Source organism: Salmo salar, chromosome 18, assembly GCF_965601325.2.
Source record: "Salmo salar chromosome 18, fSalSal1, whole genome shotgun sequence".
NCBI classification, from domain to species: domain Eukaryota; kingdom Metazoa; phylum Chordata; class Actinopteri; order Salmoniformes; family Salmonidae; genus Salmo; species Salmo salar.
Genome location: NC_138308.1, coordinates 77670000 through 77691886, shown reverse-complemented (window position 1 = coordinate 77691886; position 21887 = coordinate 77670000). Strand labels below are relative to the sequence as shown.

The following is a 21887-nucleotide window of genomic DNA, read 5'->3' as shown; positions in this document are numbered from 1 at the left end:
AGTGAGTATTTCCCCTTTGCCACGATAATCCATCCACCTGACAGGTGTAGCATATCAAGAAGCTGATTAAAAAGCATGATCAATATGCAGGTGCACCTTGTGCTGGGGACAATAAAAGGTAGTTTTGTCACACAACACAATGCCATAGATATCTCAAGTTTTGAGGGAGCTTGCAATTGGCATGCTGACTGCAGTAATGTCCACCAGAGCTGTTGCCAAATAATTTAATGTTAATTTCTCTGCCATAAGCCGCCTCCAATGTCGTTTTAGAGATTTTGGCAGTACATCCAACCGGCCTCGCAACCGCAGACCATGTGTAACCACGCCAGCCCAGGACCTCTGCATCCAGCTTCTTCACCTGCGGGATCGTCTGAGACGAGCCACCCGGACAGCTGATGAAACTGTAGGTTTGCAAAACCGAAGAATTTCTGCACAAACTGTCAGAAAGCATCTTAGGGAAGCTCATCTGTGTGCTCATTGTCCTCACCAGGATCATCAGGTGGACTGTCATACATTTAAATAGACACTCTTATCCAGAGCGATTAGGGTTAAGTGCCTTGCTCAAGGGCACATCAACAGATTTTTCACATAGTTGGCTCGGGATTCAAACCAGCAACCTTTCGGTTACTGGCCCAACGCGCTTAACCGCTAAGCTACCTGCCGCCCCATACTAGATGTATAACACAATGCAAAACATACAAACAAAAAAACTGAGTGGGTCAGTGCACATTGGGGCTCTTTAGGATTGATAGAGAGATACAATGGCTGTATGTTTTGACAGAGTGAAAGACTGGCCGACTGACCTAGACCTGATAGCCTGTAGCCTGTCTGCCTGAAACACGGAGAAGGCTGCTATTGACTGAAACAGGTCAGAAAGCAAGGGCGGACAATGGTTATCCATGTTGATGGTTGGTCACAGACAGGCAGAGGGGTGTACATTTAAGGAGCCATAATGAATACTGTGTTGTCTATCAGTTATTTGTGTATGTTCACTAGCAACAAGCAGCTACCCCTACTTCCATTGTTAATCAGAACCTGAGGCTAAAGCTGGAACCAGAATTCACACACACTGTCTAGCACATCAAGTTGAAAGTCATCAACAAGTCTAAGTCGGTGTTATGTGCTAAAGGGGTTTAGGTCTCAAGTGTGACAGTGTGCCTCAGGCAATCGTTCAGGCAGAAATAATCATAAGTGACGTTTAACCAAGCATATAATGAGATGGTTAGGCCTGTGACCATACCAGTATCACAATATTTTTTTCCATGTCAAAAATGAAAACACGAAGCAGACCAAACTCTTTGGTCCTTTAAAAACTTGATGTATGTAAAATGTTTTGTGCTATAGCTTGGAAAATGAATAAATGTGACTAGATGACAACGTAATGATGCTTGTTTCCAACAAATAACTTCAATCCGGTTCCTGTTTTGTTTTCTTGCCACGATACTAACGAGTATCGCAATACTGGTATCGTCCCGGCCCTAGAGATCGTCAGCGGGTACTCAGTCAACAACTACAGTGCTGACTGTACCCACAAAACTTGTATAGGAGAAAGAAGGAAGGAAGACATGAAGGAAGAGATGAGTGTTAGATGATGGACTGGTGGCAGCCGGACGGGAACGGAAGCAGCAGCACCGTGTAAGAAGTTTATAGAATCTGTCAAACTGAAAGACTCCAAATATGTCAGGTCATGCAGTAGCTATGTCGGACATTTCTGCTATCATCATGTCATAAGCATTTCCCTCTAAAATCATCTTCTTCCTCCACTTCTTCCTCTCTCAAGAGACCGGAAGCAGCAGCACCGCCTATACATCGGGTAAATCCATTTGAATTCAATCACTTTTTGACAGCACCCATTTTGATTTGAACGAAACCTTCCATACATATTTGCCCATTGTAGAAGTGCTCAGAAAGTAACTTTTTGGACCTGAAAGCCAAGACTGTCAAGAGATAAAGGTGCTCAAAGTTGAACCATTTTGCGTACCCCATCATACCATGAGACATCCATGCCTTCATCACTGGAAAAGATAAACAGTTGAGATGTCAACCCTCCATAGGAAACCTATTGAAATCATAGAGATGTAGATAATAGAATAGACATTGCCATTTCATTTGACATTCGACGGTGGGTGGACCGGCGGTCATCTTTGTGGTAGTAATTTGAAGTTAACATTTCAATTGCAGTGGTCTGAAGGGATAGGTCCATTCTATGAATTCTATTTCTATGATTGAAACACCACCCTGTATTCAAGAGCATGTTGTGTGTCAACCGATGGCGGTGTTTTGGCATTCGGTTCCAAAAAGTCACTTTCTGACCACTTCTTCCAAACAGGTGCGTAAAGTCTTGTTTAAATTCAAAAAGGGATTCTGTCAAAAAGTGATTCAATTGAAATGGATTTACCCCCATTCTTTTGTACAAGGCTGAGTGACTGTTCATACATGTAAAACGACCACACCACGTCACAAACCTGTCTGACTAGTCGGTGCTGTTTTGACAAAAAGCTTCAACAGAAAGACTAAGTCGGAGAGAAACACTGAGGATACAGCCTTGTTGAAACTGTTAAAGACAGAACACAATACAATCTTAGGACTCAGGATGTTGTAGTTGCCGATATAGATATTTCCTGAATGGATTTGATGTCTTTATAGAGGATGGTGCAGTAATCTGAGCAGCGTATTTGCATATTTGTGCAGATAGTGCAGCTATATCATTACAGCCTCATTATACAAAACGATGGACAACTGGATTAATTCCTCAAACTGACTGGAATGGACTCCCAACCATGCATACAGGTGAGCCATTGGAATCTTTACAAATGTTTGATCTCAATTCTCAAGTGATCTAATTTCTGAAGTTACAGAGAGCAAAGCAATAACCTCCTTAAAGAGAAGCTTTACCACATAGGCTGATGATAAGTCATTGTTATGGTGACTAACCTAACCTCTCTTTCGGTTTAATATTGCAACATCTGTGGCTAACTCATCGGAAGTATATGCTGGATACAAACCGAGGCTTTGCAGTTTTGGTGTCTACTTTTGAATGACCTCTCAGTGAAATTCATCACTTGTTCATGACATCATCGTTTTCCCTTTTTATAGAATGTAGGAAACTAAAACGGTGGTATAAATCCCGTCCGCTGTTTTGTATGAATGTAGTGAATGTAACAAATCATGTCTCACTGCAGCAAAGGGGTTCTTACTGTAACTGACTACTTGTGGTCGAGCTAGGTTCAGAGTGCATTGATGCATGGAACTGTAATGTGTTTTTACTGGCCAAAGCACATGACCACATGATCCATTCCAAAACAGTACAGAAATGTCCCTGTTTCCAATCTTTTCCCATTTCCCCTCTCTCTCTATCCCTCTTTCACTTGCTCTCCCTTTCTTTGCCTCTCTTTACATTTCTCACCTGCTCTCTGTCTGTCTGTCTGTCTGTCTGTCTGTCTGTCTGTCTGTCTGTCTGTCTGTCTGTCTGTCTGTCTGTCTGTCTGTCTGTCTGTCTGTCTGTGTCTCTCTCTCTCTCTCTCTCTCTCTCTCTCTCTCTCTCTCTCTCTCTCTCTCTCTCTCTCTCTCTCTCTCTCTCTCTCTCTCTCTCACTTTAATGTTGCTCATTAAAGAGATTCTCCAGTACTTTTGTATACTTTTTAGCCAGTAGTGCTCACAAGCCAAAAGTGGTCCCTGAAAATTGCCTACTGCGTCACACATATGCTGACGTGCACCAAGTCATTACTCTCTCTCACTTTGTTGTGGATGCATCATGGCTCCCAAGTGGCGCACTGGTCTAAGACACTGCATCTCAGTGCTAGAAGCATCACTACAGAAACCCTGGTTTGAATCCAGGCTGTATCACAACCGGCCGTGATTGGGAGTCCCATAGGGCGGCGCACAATTGGCCCAGCGTCGTCCGGGTTTGGCTGGTGTAGGCCGTCATTGTAAATAAGAAACTCACTTGCCTAGTTAAATAAAAAATTAAATGTGCATCTTGCTTGCTGTCACTCATATGGCGAGGGGCTGAACCTCATTGGTTGAACTCAAATTGCTAGGAGGCAGGCTCACATGGAGGAACATGTAGAAAAACAGTTGCTTTCAAACTAGGGATTTCGTGGCTAATTGAGGTAAGACAGTAATTCTGCTCATATATTATACATGTATGAACTACACATTAACACATCCAGCCCAAAGCGGGAGGTTTAAAAAATACTTATTAGTCACCAAGTTCCAGATCATGATTTCGATGGGTGAATGGACTCCGGGATTAAGGAGATTTTATTGTTGAGTTGCCTATCGTTAAACCTACTTATGTAACCTCTGTTGTCAGAGAGTTGAAAACCGTAAAATTATTATAGTTCAAGGTGGCATACTTGCAAGATAAAACTGTTGAAATACTGTAACTCATATTTGCAGTTTAGGCTGTAGACAAAGTATTAGTATACTATATGTATATGAGGTGTGGTCATCAACTATTAATTCCCAAGGGGGGGGTGTCACTCACTGAATTTGCTGGGTTGCTCTCTCTCTCTCCCTAGGTATTAACACACACACACACACACACACACACACACACACACACACACACACACACACACACACACACACACACACACACACACACACACACACACACACACACACACACACACACACACACACACACACACACACACACACACACACACACACACACACACACACACACACACAAGATAGTAAGATAATAACTGCATGTCTGGGCCAGTCCTGAAACTGATGAAATTGGGAACAACAAGTAGGCCTACAGGCCAGGGGATATCTAGTCAGTTGTACAACTGAATGCATTTAACCAAAATGTGTCTTCTGCATTTTCCCCTCTGAATCAGAGAGGTGCAGGGGCCTGTCTTAATTGACATCATCAGCACCCAGGGAGCAGCTGTTCTTGGGGGTAACTGCCTTGCTCAAGGGCAGAACAGCAGATTGTTCCACCATGCTGGCTCAGGGATTCAAACCAGCAACCTTTCAGAACTGGCCCAGCGCTCTTAACAGCTAGGCTACCTGCCGCCAAGGGAAGCAAGATATACGAATCCCCACAATCGTGACAATGTTGCCTCCTTTCGCATTTTATAATGCCAAGCTGTCCTATATCTTTATCATCATTCCTCAGCTGATTTCTCAGAGTGATAGTTATTGCTCCGTCCTATGGGTGTGGTAGGTGTAGAATTTTCTGGAATTCAACCTGTTGTGAATGTGTCTCGGAAGGTGTGCCTCTTTCGAGTCCAAGTCTTCATTCCTTTCTTTCACTTGAGGATCTCTTCTGCAGCTACAGAGACATACTTATTAGAGGATTAACACATCATTACAGAATGACGCTCTGTGTGTATGAAAAGTTGTATTGCTGTCATATTGAACTCATACAATGGTTGTCTTGCCGCATATCATATTTCTTGTTTCTAGTTTTGGATTATTATCTGTGTAATTGTTTGTCGTTTTTACCGCACCGTTAGAAGCTAGTAACACAAGCATTTCGCTGCACCCGCTATAACTTCTGATAAACTGTGACCAATAAACTTTGATCTGATTTGATATCGTACCTGAGAACAAAATAAAACAGTATAATGACACTAATAATGAGAAACTCTGTCAGACTTCCATTATTCAGATAGGCTGTATTCAGACTTTCTCTCTCTTTCCTCTCCAGGTGAAAATGACAAGCCCAAACTGACCCCTTGACTTGACCTCTGATAGGTCAGGGCTCAGATTGGAATTCCCCAAAAAATACAGACCAGTCCAAACCCCTCAACATGTCTTTCCCGGAACACTTCACGTCCCCCTTACCCCCCAGACCAGAGGCCAAACCCCGGCCCCCCATCTCCAGAAAACCCCCTTCCTCCAATGGAGCCCCCTCCACCCCCTCCCAGCTAGGAGAGATGGGCAGCACAGCACACAATTCGGGGGGGAAAGTCAACAGCATTGTGAGTAAGTTCAGCCACCCAGAGACTACACCAACCACCAGTGGAGATGCTACACTAACCACCAATCCAACTCTCCGGACCCGAAGGCCCAGGAGGGCCCCCACAGTCAAACCCAAACCGACCCGGCCCTCCGTCCAGCAGTCTGGGGGTCCAGACCAGGCTCCTCCACTGCCCATGAATAGGAGCCGGATCCTGCGGCAGGCCAAAAGAGAGACCCCTGGAGGAGAGGAGGGAAATGGCATCACAGTCAGTCAATCAGGTAGAGTCAGTCAGTATATCAATTCATGAATGAATCAATATTCATTTGTATGAATCCTCTCACAAAAATATGTTATGATAGGGACTGATAATTTGTTAGCATTAGCAATGTAGCCTAGATATCCACAAGGCAAACATTACAGAGAGAGAGCTACAAAATTAACTGTATTTTTTTCCAAATGAGCTATCCCATGGGTGTTCATTAATCAAGTGTTGTCAAAGCAACACAGTAACACAGTGTCATAATGACTTTTATAACATATCATCCGAAAGCATTAACAATATTCCCAGCCCAACACCACAAGCTAGACCTGGGGTGGCAGGTTAACAAAACAACAATGTTTGGAATTTGAATGGAACAATCATTGACAGGTTTCATGTACCTCTACACATTTCTTTGTCAGTTTGAGCTTTACCATATGCAGCAAACGTCACCGTATGTCACCTGCGAGTGCAGTATGTGCGGTATGTTCCTTTGAGAGCAGAATCTCTGCTCGTGTGTGTCGCCTAGTCCCTGAGGCCGTGAGGGTGACACCTGTTTTCACCTAACCTAAGGACAAACAGGTGTGGCTAAAACACGTGATCTAACTACCCTAACAGACAGAAGCACCCGTATACAGTAGGTAAACACAGCTCTGTAAAGGTAATACAGGTCTACTGAAACAGACTGGCTGTACTCCAGCACACTCTGGGACGAGAAGCGAGTGTGTGTGTGTGTGTGAGAGAGAGAGAGAGAGAGAGAGAGAGAGAGAGAGAGAGAGGAGAGAGAGAGAGAGAGAGAGAGAGGAGAGAGAGAGAGAGAGAGAGAGAGAGAGAGAGGAGAGAGAGAGAGAGAGAGGGGTTACGTAGAGATGTCGAAGAGAGGCATAAAGCGACAGAAGAAGAGGAGAGAGCGCGAGAGGAAATGAAAGAGAGGGAGAGGGCCAGAGGCTCCCTGTCTAAGACTGCACTGCTTAAAAGCCTTGAAGAGGGTCTCACTGTTTCTACTGTTGCAGAGGGAAAAAAAAGAAGGAGCTCATAGCATTTCTGACTACAGAAAAAAACAAACAAACATCAAAATAGATTCACATTTTTGGCTGTTTCCTGTTATTGAAGCTAAACAAATTGATAATACTTCCCTAAGTTTATCTGACAAAGCAGAACTGTGTATTATGAAAATAAGAATGTTGCAGATGTTAATTTGGCTGAAAAAATAAACACACACACACGTTTGTTTTACTATCCTTGTGGGGACCAAATCATTGATTCCCATTCAAAATCCTATTTTCCCTAACCCCTAACCTTAACCCCAAACGCCTAAACCTAACCCTAACCCTAATTGTAACCCTAACTCTAAACCTAACCCCTAAAATATACTTTTTCCTTCTGGGGACTGGCAAAATGTTCCCACTTGTCCCACTTTTCCTTGCTTTACTATCCTTGTGAGGACTTCTGGTCCCCTCAAAGATAGTAAACCAAAACACACACATTCCCAAGTAATAATATATGCCATTTAGCAGACACTGTTATCCAACGCACTTAGTCATGCACGCATACATACATTTTACCTATGGGTGGCCCCGGGAATCAAACCCACAACCCTGGAGGTGGAAGCACTATGCTCTACCAACTGAGCCAGACAGGACCATGTGACATAATTTCACTAATCTCTTAACTATTTACATTTTAGTCATTTAGCAGACACTCTCATTCAGAGCGATTTACAGTACTGAATGCATACATTTCATACATTTTTACATATTCTTTTTTTTTCTACTGGCCCCCGGTGGGAATCGAACCCACAACCCTGGCGTTGCAAATACCATGCTCTACCAACTGAGCCACAGGGAAGGCCTATGCTATGCTATGACACGGTCATCAGACTGCTTCTACCACGTCAATCTTTACTGTTAAAGGCACCGGAGACTTCCTTTATTCACTCTCTTCTGTTATAATGCACTCTTTTTGTGAGGCCTAAGGCTTAAAAAACGATCTTTTGGTATTTGTTTCATTAGTCCATTGTTGATATAGTTCCAAAATGTTTGGCTTGTCAGCACTCAAGTTCTCAAGATATGTAGCTTTCAAAATACAGAAATCATTCCTGTATGATGCATTTTGCATCAAATGATGCTGCATATGATGCCAAACACATCATACGGGGATGATTTCTGTATTTTGAAATGTACATATCTTGAAAACTTGTGGGACTATGTCAACAATGGACTAATGAAAGAAATATCAAAATAAAATGTTGGGGTGGTGTTTTCATTTGTTACCTTTCCATAGAGAACTGAGGTCAATCAGGACACAGAAAGAGAAACACACACACACACACACACACACACACACACACACACACACACACACACACACACACACACACACACACACACACACACACACACACACACACACACACACACACACACACACACACACACAGTGAAAGTGATATGCCCTGCTATCATATATTTCAGATGTAGGAACATTCTAGGCAGGAAGCAACACATTCACAGTGATCAGTGAACGCCATAAAGGGTTTAAGTCTACCAAGGTTCAAGGGTCAACAGAGAAAGTGATCCCTAGTTCTTGGGGTTCCTTTTAACAATAAAGCCAAACAAAACAAATCAAAATAATTATTTCTTATGCTTTGCTAATTTGCCATTACTGCAAATATCTAAGCAAACACGTGGCAGTGGATGTAAAAAGTGATGTTATGTTAATGCTATGTTAGTGATATGTGTCCCTCCCTCTCCCATCAGCACCTGGCGGAAAGGAGGTAGAGCGAAAGCTGCATGGAGGAGCGGAAGCAGAGGCGGAGCACAGTTCAGACACGCCCCTTAACCCATGCTTCGACTGGGAATGCAGCTGTGTTTGCCACATCCACATGCCCGGCATGAAGCTGGTATGGGTGCCCATCGATGAGGAAGAGGAAGAAGATGAAAAGGAGGAGGAGGTTAAGCTGGATGCGGAAACAGAGGAGGAAGAGAGTGGAGGGGAGGGGACCTCCTTGGCCATAAAACACCCCCCCACCCCCCCTAAACAAACCCAATCTTTCCCAAGCCATTTTAAAGTTTCCTTGGAGGAGGAGGAGGAGTCTATATATGAAACTACTCTAGTAATGATTGATCCATCACCTAGAAAGATCTGTCAAGAACTGGACATTCCCCTTATCAAGGTTCAGAAACCTGTCCATTGGCCAAAACTGTCCTCCAGCAACTCGGAGGACAACACTTCGGTCCAGTCCGATTCGGACCCATCCCAAACCCAGACTACTGAGGATTCCCCCTTGGCTATCCCACCTCGGGTACCTCTCGCCCAGGACAAGTCCAAAGCACCCGGCCACAACCTCATGTCCATTCCCAGGGGGGGTATCGCCTTGCCCCAGCCCACCGCGGAGGAGTGGCGCTCCCTGCGCCCCTCACCCCCCAATCCTTCCGCCAGTCCCATAGTACTCCACCGGGCGGGCTACAGAGTCCCGCCACCTCAGCCCCCCAAGACAGGCATCTCCGTCCATTCCGTCAAGCAAGCTATAAAAGGTCGCTATAAAAGTAAACACGCAATAAACCGGTTTTCTGACATCTTTTATAGTGAGAGGTCATAGTATAGAAAAAGGTATGTTGTTCATGCTTTTATGTCTCCCTCTAGAACAAGAGGAGGATGGAAGCGCTGAAGGAGAGGAGGAGGACACAGAAGAAGACCGGTAAGCTCACTCATCCCTGATGTTCTTCAATTTCTTCCTCTTATGTCTCTTCTGATGACCTCCATATTTCCTGTTGTACTCTCATCTCCCATGTCTTGTTTAGGCCCTGTTGAAAATCTTCCTTCCTTCTTGTAAGTGACCACAGATCAGAGAGGGTTGGATTGGTGAAGGTGATAGGCTTTCACTTATCCAATCACTTATCAGTGATTACCGGAAGGAAGGAAGCATCTTTTAAGTGTTAGAACCAGACCTATTTCTCACTCATTCATTGTCCAGCTCAGTCAGTTATATAACACCCTGCTCTTCTTCTTCCCTGTGCACCTCTCAGGAGAGGATCCTCTATTGGCTGGGAGTTCAGACAGCTGGATGGTAAGATTACCTGACACAACCAAATAGCACCCCAAATATCAGTCACGCATGAATCAGGTTACAGATGGAACTATAGGTGTAACATTAGACCAAAGGGAACAGAACATTCTTCATCCATTATCATTGTTTGAGGGTCACCCATAGAGTAATACCACACATATTTAAAGAGTGTTTGACCTTTGCCCTTTGACCCCTCAGTGCCTCTGTACCAGACGTACCGTGCTACCGTCATCCACAAGGAGATCCGGCGCCAGACGGTGTGCCGCAACACCAGCAAGACCAGCGCTGACTACCACATGGACTGGACCGCACGCCGGGGTGGAGTGGGCATGGGGTCGGGCGGCGTGGGGGCGGTGGGCAACGGCAATGGGGCACCCAGTGCTACTATTCCGTTGCCCATCCCGGGCCAGACCACCCTATGGCAGGACCTACCAGAAGTACAGAAAAGTGGGGTGCTGGAGACCCTCAGCCCTGAACAGTGCAAGTACCAGGAGGTGAGGGGGGGATAGGAGGGGAGGGGGGGAATAGGAGGGGGGGATGAGGATAGAGAAGCAAACTCAATTTAGGGCTCAGTTTTTCATGGTTAACGGCATGGCTGCCGGAACATGGGTGGGTCAACATAAACAGGCGTTTCAACAGAAGTGGGTATATAAAAAGCAAACAACTAATTTGCCGCATTTGTTGCCACTCAAGGCAGTTTTGCGTGGCTGCAACTGTGAGAGCAATTTAGCTAAGCCTAACCCTAACCCTTTTCCTAACCTTAACCTCATTCTCCTAACCTGTTACATTATCCTCTTACTTTAATTCTCCTAACCTGCTACGTTAGTTCTCGTAACCTGCTACATAAAAACAAACCATCAATCCTGAAAAAGCATCAGTATCACCACACAGGAACTGAACAATGAAAATGCGTGAAGAAACAAAAAATAGCACAGCTCAATCAAAATCATCTAACCAATCAGTTACATCATTTGCTGATGATCCACCCACTTATTTTGCCCTGCCCACTTTCAGATACATTCCACATATGCAGTTACCCATACTAGGGTTTTTCAGTCATCAAGTAAAGTAAATTATTGATATTTTAGTTGACTGAATTTCACCTCAATGGACTGAATGTCTGCAGTTACCATCAATTGTAAATTCAGTACAGAAACGTGGCCATATTAATCAGTCCATATTGTATGTGTTGGGATATTTCAGTGATGGGCTGATTGTACTGTATGAATTAGAAGTTCACCATCCCGTTGTCTCTCTCCCCTCAGAGTATGTTTGAGGTGTTGACATCGGAAGCATCGTACGTGCGTTCCCTACGCGTTCTCAATGAACACTTCCTGGAATCCCGGGAGCTGGAGGAGGTGCTGATCATCCGGGACAGGAAGACTCTCTTCTCCAATGTCCTGCGAGTCCTGGAGGTCAGCGAGAGGTGAGAGAGAGGGAGGAATGGAGGGATGGCTAGAGAGTGGTACTTGGCTAAAACAGTGGGGAGTCAGAGTAAGGAAGGAGTGATGACTTGACTCAGCAGCATGTGGAGGGTTTTGCTGTAGCCCAAATTTAATATAAATAAAAATGTTCCTCCCTCACTGTTTCGTTGCGTTAATAAACCCCTTAATGGAAATCAACCATAACCTTTGACCTTTCTAACTCTTCCCCCCCATTAGTTTTCTGATGGCCCTGCAGAACCGTAAGGAAGAGAGTCTGGTGTTCTCCGACATCTGTGACATCATCCATTTCCATGCTCAGCACAACTTCCCGGTCTACATCGACTACGTCCGCAACCAAATATACCAAGATAAGACTTACTCCTCCCTCATGTAAGACTGGCTTCATTACTGGGTCTAACAGGTAGGGTTGCAAAATGTTGGTAATTTCACCCAAAATTCCCTGATTTTCCTGAAATCCCTGTTGGAAGATTCCCGGATGTTCTTCGTATTTCATCCTGATTCCAGGAATCTTCCAACTGGAATTTTTGGAAAACTTTGGAATTTTGGGAACATTACCAGAATTCTGCAAACCTACTCATAGGCCTCTTGGTCTGACAATTGATTCAACCAGAGGAGGAGGGGGTCTTGAATGATGTGTTTGTCCCCACAGGAAAACCAATGTGGACTTTGCCACGGTCATCACCCGTCTGCAGGAGTCTCCTCAGTGTCAGCGGCTGCCATTTATGTCCTTCCTGCTGCTGCCCTTCCAGCGAATCACACGCCTCAAGATACTTATCGAGGTGAGGGTCATCATGGTAACTGTAGTTGTTGTGGGCCGCTGTGATGTGGACTACAAGGGAGTGTGATCGTAGGGAAAAGCGTTAAACCTTATGATTTTATACTTTTTTTGTTTGTCTTATTTTTTGTTTGTCTTGTATAACATGGCTTGTGGTTGTTGTTGTTTATCAGAACATCCTGAAGAGAACAAATGAAGGGACGAAAGAAGAGCAGACTGCCTCCAAGGCCTTGGACTCTGTTTCTAAGGTAACCGCACCTTTCCTCTTTCCATCCATCTGTCTACCCGCCCACAGACATTCTGACTGTTCCATTCTAAAACAGTGTTCCACACCAGTCTGTAATATGAACAATGACATCAGTCCCCTGGTCTTTAGTGTGGGATTGAGGATATCCTATTGTCTCACTGCAGACAATATGACCAAGTACAGGAGGGAGAGATGAAGACTGTCTGTCACTGGAGTACCAGTTAATGTTATTCAAGTAGAGGGGGGACCTCTTGAAAAAGAGATGAACTTCATACACTTGTGAAATAGAGGAACATGGATTTTCATGAAATGAGAGACGGGTTATGTGGATTGTTTCTCATGTCTGTGTGAAAGGAAAAATGAAGGAGCTCTTTCATTCAGTCTCTTGTTCTTTTTCTCACACAATTTCTCTTTCTTTCTTTTTTTTCTTTCTGTCTTCCTCTTTCCATCCCTCTCTCTCAGATCATAGAGGAGTGCAACACTCAGGTCGGAAAGATGAAGCAGGTGGAAGAGCTGATCCACCTCTCCAAGACGCTGGAGTTTGACAAGCTCAAGGTAATCAATTAATCAGTCAGTCAGTTAATACACCACCCAACTAAACTAGAAACCTATCCCTTTCTGCTTGATTCTTATACATTTCTCTCTCTCTCTTTCTACCCCCCTCTCTCAATCTATCCCCCTTCTCCCTCTTTCTTTCTCCACCTCTCTCTCTCTCCATCTATCCTCTCCACCTCTCTCTCCCTCACTCTCTATCAGGCCATCCCCATCATTTCCCAAACCCGTGTCTTGGAGAAGCGTGGGGAGTTACAGGAGATGGCCAAAGGGAACACCCTTTTCAACCTGGGTCACAAGTTCACCCCCGTCTACCTCTTCCTCTTCAATGACCTGCTCATCATCGCCACCAAGAAGGGGTGAGTCCCCCATATGGTGTTCATTAGGCTTTATGAAGCCTTTATAAACCTCCCTAAGGCCTTTATTCCTCATTAATGCTTCACAAATCATTTGTAAGCAAATGTTGTGCTCGAACAGAGAGGATGGCTCTACATTCATACATTCTAGGACTCGTCTTAGACTGCCTTCAATGTGTTTGGTTCCTCCTCTCATCCCTGTTAGTTCAGAGCGTTTCGTGGTGTTGGACCACGCCCACCGCACCCTGGTCCAGGTTCAGCCAATAGGAGACGACCAGGTCTCCAACCCTAGCTATGAACACTGCTTCTGTCTGACTCTACTGGAGAACCACCAGGGACGCATGATGGAGCGACTGATGAAGGCCCCTTCACAGTGAGTAGTACACACAGTGTGTGTGTGTGTGTGTGTGTGTGTGTGTGTGTGTGTGTGTGTGTGTGTGTGTGTGTGTGTGTGTGTGTGTGTGTGTGTGTGTGTGTGTGTGTGTGTGAATAAATCCATGTGTACGTGTGTATAGTGCGTATGTTACACATAATACCCTATAATGAGAGAGAAACAGTACAGAAAGGCAGAGAGAGGCTACGTAGAGATGTTGAAGAGAGGCAGAAAGCGACAGAAGAAGAGGTGGAAAGCGCGAGAGGAAATGAAAGAGTATATGTCAATCAGGTATACCATGGCAGCAGGTAGCCTAGTGGTTAGAGCATTGGGACAGTAACTGAAAAGTCACTTGATCAAATACCCGAGCCAACAAGGTGAAAGTCTTTCAATGTTACCTGGAGCGTGCCACTTAACCCTAATTTGCTCCAGGGGCGCCGTACTACTATGGCTAATCTTGTAAAACACATTTCACTGAACCTATCTGGTGTATGTGACAATAACAAACAACAACATATACCATCAGGTTGGTGGCTAAAATTGTCTTCATTATGTAACACACTGCCAACAGACAATGATTAGCCTACAGTAGTCATCACAGGAATGCACTGACAGCCCATAATGCTCACAAACACACAGTTAGTCACATACTCCAGTTAACACCAACATACCTGAGGTACGGGCAGACTAGGAGAACCGGTACAGTATTTTCCCTCAGTCATAAGTACACCTATTGTTTACAGATGTGGTATTTGTGTGTGTGTGTCTATGGTCTGTTTCACATGTTCATTCTCTCTCCTCCTCTCTTCTTGCCTTTCTTTTCCCCTCATCCATTCTTCTCAGGTCTGACCTGCACCGGTGGATAGCAGCATTCCCTGACCCCATGAAACCTGATGGGGACAAGGAGGAGGTTGTCTATGAGGACTGGGGTGAGCGACTGGCTTAGCTTGGTGACACACACCCTATAATTATCTGCAGTAAGGCAGCTTGTAGTGACTTGGCTAGTTGCCAAATTCCATCATCAACACCGACATCTATCCTCAGTTTACCTTACATGGACACGCTTTGTGCTATTTGCACTTGTGATTGATAATTGTTTGGTTTGTTGATATTTAGTCTTGTCTCTGTCCTCAGACTGTCCTCAGGTGCAATGTGTGGAGCAGTACGTCGCTCAGCAGGCTGACGAGCTCAACCTAGAAGCCACTGAGATCATCAACGTGGTGCGCAAGACCAACGAGGGTAAGACCTGGCAGGAAACTAATGTCCCGACCTGTGGTTAGTAGGGATACTGGGTAGCACTTTATTTTACAAACCAGAAAAAAAATCATGTTTTACTTGATAAAATGATAACACAGTAATACATTAAACTCTCATCTTTCCCCCAATCCCCCTCTTTGTACGTCTTTATCCCGACAGTTCTAATTCAACCCTGTACCTATTAGCAGTTTATTGATATGTGATGGTTATTTTAGCATGATTTATATATACTGCTCAAAAAAATAAAGGGAACACTTAAACAACACAATGTAACTCCAAGTCAATCACACTTCTGTGAAATCAAACTGTCCACTTAGGAAGCAACACTGATTGACAATAAATTTCACATGCTGTTGTGCAAATGGAATAGACAACAGGTGGAAATGATAGGCAATAAGCAAGACACCCCCAATAAAGGAGTGGTTCTGCAGGTGGAGACCACAGACCACTTCTCAGTTCCTATGCTTCCTGGCTGATGTTTTGGTCACTTTTGAATGCTGGCGGTGCTTTCACTCTAGTGGTAGCATGAGACGGAGTCTACAACCCACACAAGTGGCTCAGGTAGTGCAGCTCATCCAGGATGGCACATCAATGCGAGCTGTGGCAAGAAGGTTTGCTGTGTCTGTCAGCGTAGTGTCCAGAGCATGGAGGCGCTACCAGGAGACAAGCCAGTACATCAGGAGACGTGGAGGAGGCCATAGGAGGGCAACAACCCAGCAGCAGGACCGCTACCTCCGCCTTTGTGCAAGGAGGAGCGGGAGGAGCACTGCCAGAGCCCTGCAAAATGACCTCCAGCAGGCCACAAATGTGCATGTGTCTGCTCAAACGGTCAGAAACAGACTCCATGAGGGTGGTATGAGGGCCCGACGTCCACAGGTGGGGGTTGTGCTTACAGCCCAACACCGTGCAGATGTTTGGCATTTGCCAGAGAACACCAAGATTGGCAAATTCGCCACTGGCGCCCTGTGCTCTTCACAGATGAAAGCAGGTTCACACTGAGCACGTGACAGACGTGACAGAGTCTGGAGAAGCCATGGAGAACGTTCTGCTGCCTGCAACATCCTCCAGCAGGACCGGTTTGGCGGTGGGTCAGTCATGGTGTGGGGTGGCATTTCTTTGGGGGGACGCACAGCCCTCCATGTGCTCGCCAGAGGTTGCCTGACTGCCATTAGGTACCGAGATGAGATCCTCAGACCCCTTGTGAGACCATATGCTGGTGCGGTTGGCCCTGGGTTCCTCCTAATGCAAGACAATGCTAGACCTCATGTGGCTGGAGTGTGTCAGCAGTTCCTGCAAGAGGAAGGCATTGATGCTATGGACTGGCCCGCCCGTTCCCCAGACCTGAATCCAATTGAGCACATCTGGGACATCATGTCTCGCTCCATCCACCAACGCCACGTTGCACCACAGACTGTCCAGGAGTTGGCGGATGCTTTAGTCCAGGTCTGGGAGGAGATCCCTCAAGAGATCATCCGCCACCTCATCAGGAGCATGCCCAGGCGTTGTAGGGAGGTCATACAGGCACGTGGAGGCCACACACACTACTGAGCCTCATTTTGACTTGTTTTAAGGACATTACATCAAAGTTGGATCAGCCTGTAGTGTGGTTTTCCACTTTAATTTTGAGTGTGACTCCAAATCCAGACCTCCATGGGTTGATAAATTCGATTTCCATTGATTATTTTTGTGTGATTTTGTTGTCAGCACATTCAACTATGTGAAGAAAAAAGTAGTTAATAAGATTATTTCTTTCATTCAGATCTAGGATGTGTTGTTTAAGTGTTCCCTTTATTTTTTTGAGCAGTGTATAAACATCCTATCTCCCCACTCCCTCTTCCTCCCTTCCATTACCTCCCTCTAGGTTGGTACGAGGGGATCCGTCTCTCCAACGGACAGAAGGGCTGGTTTCCTGTGGAGAACGCTATAGAGATCACCAACGAGCATGTGCGGCGGCGGAACCTTCGAGAACGCTATCGGGTCATTCAGGCCGCCAGCATTGTCACCAACAACAAGGCCAAGACTACCCCGCAATGTTGATGGAACATCAGGAGAACATTGACAGACGCTCCGCAGAATGTCAGTCGAACGTTTACATAACGTCACTAGAACGTTGCTGGAATATTAAACTGGATAGGGGAGAGTGAACCAGTGCTTGCCATGCATGCTCCCCTGAAGAACTCTTAGCTGGAGACATAAGGAGCTTTTGGAGGAGCCCTATCTTATCAAATTGTTTGATCGGCATGTTTTGTTCAAATTATTCATTTGGTGAAGTTATGGGATAGTGTTTTTTTAGGGAACTTTTAAGAACCAGGAAATTATATGTAATCTTACGGGAGGAAAAGGATGAGAAACTTATTCTGAACCTAGTGTACTTATCCCTGTAAAGTTTGCCTAATGTTGAGAGAGAGAGAGAGAGAGAGAGAGAGAGAGAGAGAGAGAGTGTGTATGAACCTGCACCTAACCCCACACTGCCAAAGGAAAGTCTCCATTGAAAAGTGCCCCTGTGACAATATATATCAGTCAGGTATACCATGGCAGCAGGTACCCTAGTGGTTAGAGCGTTGGGCCAGCAACCGAAAAGTCACTTGATCAAATACCCGAGCCAACAAGGTGAAAGTCTTTCAATGTGCCCTGGAGCGTGCCACTTAACCCTAATTTGCTCCAGGGGCGCCGTACTACTATGGCTAACCTTGTAAAACACATTTCACTGAACCTATCTGGTGTATGTGACAATAACAAACAACAACATATACCATCAGGTTGGTGGCTAAAATTGTCTTCATTATGTAACACACTGCCAACAGACAATGATTAGCCTACAGTAGTCATCACAGGAATGCACTGACAGCCCATAATGCTCACAAACACACAGTTAGTCACATACTCCAGTTAACACCAACATACATGAGGTACGGGCAGACTAGGAGAACCGGTACAGTATTTTCCCTCAGACATAAGTACACCTATTGTTTACAGATGTGGTATTTGTGTGTGTGTGTGTGTGTGTGTGTGTGTGTGTGTGTGTGTGTGTGTGTCTGTGTGTGTGTGTGTGTGTCTGTGTGTGTGTGTGTGTGTGTGTGTGTGTGTGTGTGTGTGTGTGTGTGTGTGTGTGTGTGTGTGTGTGTGTGTGTGTGTGTGTGTGTGTGTGTGTGTGTGTGTGTGTGTGTGTGTCCTACTGCTGCTGTTTCATAATCACTACAGGGTTGAATACATTTGACCGTCATGTTTGGACACAAAAAAGTAACAGCTAAGTCTTGTACATAATGTTGTAAACCACAAAACCTTGTCTGTGATTATTTTGCTGGTAGAGTCGCAATATTGGTAAGATAGAGCTGAAACATCTAGTTGAGTCCTACTCTAGTATTATGATACCATATGTGCATTAATTATACAGCAGGCCTCATAGGTGTAAACTCCATAGGTGTGGTAATTGCTCCACCTTTAAGCAGGCGTAAATGGAACTCAATTCCCCTTTAATGTATTTTTTTCTCGATGCGTATTCTGACCGTGAACTTAAGCATGAGAATAGCATGATATTCACCTGCTATTTGTTTAGGGTAGACATCAATGAAATGAAGGTGTGGCGGAGGTAGGTTTACAGATACACAGTATTCTGGCTTAGACTTAATTCCACCACCTTTACGTTGCAAGGAAAGGTCGAGCAAACCTTTCAGTTCCAAGTGGGAAAAGCATCGACTTAATTTCCCTGATAGAAATAACAGCATTCTCCATGCACATGACGTATTGTGGCCCCTTTTCCGCAGTGAAGTAGGTTATAAAGAGCTGTGCCATTATTCAGAATGTTAGTCGAATGCCCTCATAATTATGCGTGGATGAAATGGAGATCCAAGCTACACGCTTCTGTAGGGCAAACTTGTGAATGTTTTAGTTATATGCCAGGGCTTTTCTCCGTTGTATTTGACAATTTGTATCATGTTAAATATTGGCCACTATCGGGAGACACCCGTCAGTGCATACATATACATCTGTCACTTTAGTGTTATTTTCCTTCTATTTGTAGCCTATTGATTCGTTCCAATCCATGTATTTTTCTTTCCTCTGTTATGTCCATGGAGTTGTTCCTGAGGGTTGCTAGCATTAGTGGATCATATAGACCCTTTTTCCCCCCCCGGATGCACGCGACTCTTGGCGCCAGTAAGAAAGCCATCACCATCTGCGCCCATTCAAGCCTAGATTTAAGGTTGTATTACTTCTAAACAAAATATAAGTTCTCATATGCTTACAATGATGTTTTGATTCTTGCTTGAACAGTAGCTAGGATTATATTTGGTTGTGAGCTTTGCAAAATAACTATTTTGGATGCAGCGGTTGTTAGCTAGAATGCTAATGCTCATTGTTATAGGCTGTAGCAAAAATATAGCCAGAGAACCATTTTACTGGTTGAAGTTGGCCCAGCAACCTTTTTGTTACTGGCCCAACGCTCCTACCCGCCAGGCTACCTGCCTCCCCCATTAAACATATTCAGTGTGTGCAAGGTAGACACACACCTGTAGAGCACATTACGCTCCTGCATTAGGTAAACCTGAATACCAACTACCAGGGTGTAAATTACAGGGGAGCTGGGAGAGGGGGGGGGCTCAGCTCCCCTGAATGAGACATTAGCTCCCCTGAATGAGACATTAGCTCCCTTGAATGAGACATTAGCTCCCCTGAATGAGACATTAGCTCCCCTGAATGAGACATTAGCTCCCCTGAATGAGACATTAGCTCCCCTGAATGAGACATTAGCTCCCCTGAATGAGACATTAGCTCCCCTGAATGAGACATTAGCTCCCCTGAATGCAACAGAAGTCAAACTGGGAGAGGGAGGTCTCTAAATAATGCTAATTTCACCATTCTTCTGTTTGTTTAAAATGTAGTGGTAAATATGTTTTACAGCACTAAATATTAAAACTTCCATATGAAACAAACATCCCCACCTCTGTCATGGTTTAAACCATTTATTTCTGTTTTATTCATAGGGAACAATGCACATTAATATTACAATAATGAAACATCCATATAAAATGTGCCAGGGTTAGCCAAAAGCTAATTTGCGCCCGTAGTCCCAGGGCAGGTAAGGGCAATTACACACTCACACCACAAATACTCACACAACAAAAAATACTAAATACAAATACATTACATCCAATAACATATAATTCTAACAACAACAACAATATCATCAACTGTTGTCTTACATATGAGGAACCATAGATAACTCAGGTGTACAGGTTTGGATAGATTTTAGCTATGTTTTCAATTTAAATGTAAAAGTGCAATAATCAGTGCAGTTTCTCAAGTCCATGGGCAGTGTATTCCAGTATATTATGGCTCTAACAGAGAAGGTTGACTGACTGAGTTTACGGTGTCGGAAAGGGACAACAATCCCCTCTAGTTACTGCCCTTGTTATCCTGGAGGTGCTTTCCTTAAGCATATACCGGCATAGGGGTGGAGGGGCAAGACCATGCAGGATCTTAAAGACAAGGCTTGCATCTACATACTGCTTAAAGCTATCCAGACTAAATAAATGATGTTTGTGAATGATGTGACAATGGTGGTAACTGTTTGGTTTGTTACCAAAAATCTAAAGTGTTTGTTTGTGGAGTGATTCAATTGGTTTCAGAATGGTAGCGCCTGCTTGTGACCAGCATGTGAGGCAATATCTCAGATCATAGCATGCATATATAAACTCAGCAAAAAAAGAAACGTCCTCTCACTGTCAACTGCGTTTATTTTCAGCAAACTTAACATGTGTAAATATTTGTATGAACATAACAAGATTCAACAACTGAGACATGAACTGAACAAGTTCCACAGACATGCGACTAACAGAAATTGAATAATGTGTGCCAAGTGTCACGTCTGGAGGAAACCTGGCAACATCCCTACGGTGAAGCATGGTGGTGGCAGCATCATGCTGTGGGGATGTTTTTCAGTGGTATGGACTGGGATACTAGTCAGGATCGAGGGAAAGAGGAATGGAGCACTCAGGCCCTCTCTCTGGGTCTGAGTGCGAGCGGTCTGGATCTGATGGGCCGTTGACATCTAATACACTATAGTTATCTGCAAGTAAGGCTTTTCAATGTGCAAAAGGGCAGATGTCTGCATAATTGATCAGATAAAGCTCTTACCTGCAACTCCGTCGTCCCTGGCGCATGGTGGGGTCCGTGTAGAAGAACTCAGAGGGAGTCATGACTGGAACTGATGGGGGGAAAAAATGGTTCAAAAAACAAAACTGACAGTTCATTTGGACAGTCTGCAAAGTCCATCTGTAAATGCTCTACAGATAGTTGATATTATGACTATCTGTTGCTAAGCAACTGCTTGCTAAGGTTACGGTTAGGTTTACAATAAGGGTTAGGGTCAAATCAGGGGCCAAAATCGTCGAAATTAACATTAAAAAGGGATGAGAGTTTAAAAGACAAACATACAGCCCTACTATTTTCAAGGCACCCCCAAAAGTCAATGTGTAATTTGAATACTGGCTGTGTAAAAGCACTGTCAAATTTGACGCAGGCTGGTATGTAGCAAATCGCTAAAGGTCAAAGCTTAGCAGAGGGTACAAGAGCTAAGTACTGTAGGCACCTGAGAGGATAAAGTCTAAAGAGGATCCTTGGGATGCCCCAA

General features: G+C 44.5%; 1 protein-coding gene across 1 annotated transcript; it reads left to right on the top strand.

Annotated features, from left to right (window-relative positions):
• The first annotated feature begins 2479 nt into the window (after positions 1–2479).
• Positions 2480–20195, top strand: LOC106577657 (rho guanine nucleotide exchange factor 15). Its single transcript, XM_014155966.3, has 16 exons — positions 2480–2790; positions 5669–6201; positions 8942–9718; positions 9828–9882; positions 10211–10251; positions 10450–10745; positions 11517–11677; positions 11913–12065; positions 12346–12475; positions 12645–12719; positions 13181–13273; positions 13475–13629; positions 13832–13999; positions 14843–14928; positions 15134–15238; positions 17118–20195. The coding sequence occupies exons 2-16, from the start codon at positions 5772–5774 to the stop codon at positions 17291–17293; spliced, it is 2901 nt and encodes a 966-aa protein (XP_014011441.3). The 5' UTR covers positions 2480–2790; positions 5669–5771; the 3' UTR covers positions 17294–20195.
• The last annotated feature ends 1692 nt before the right edge of the window (positions 20196–21887 follow it).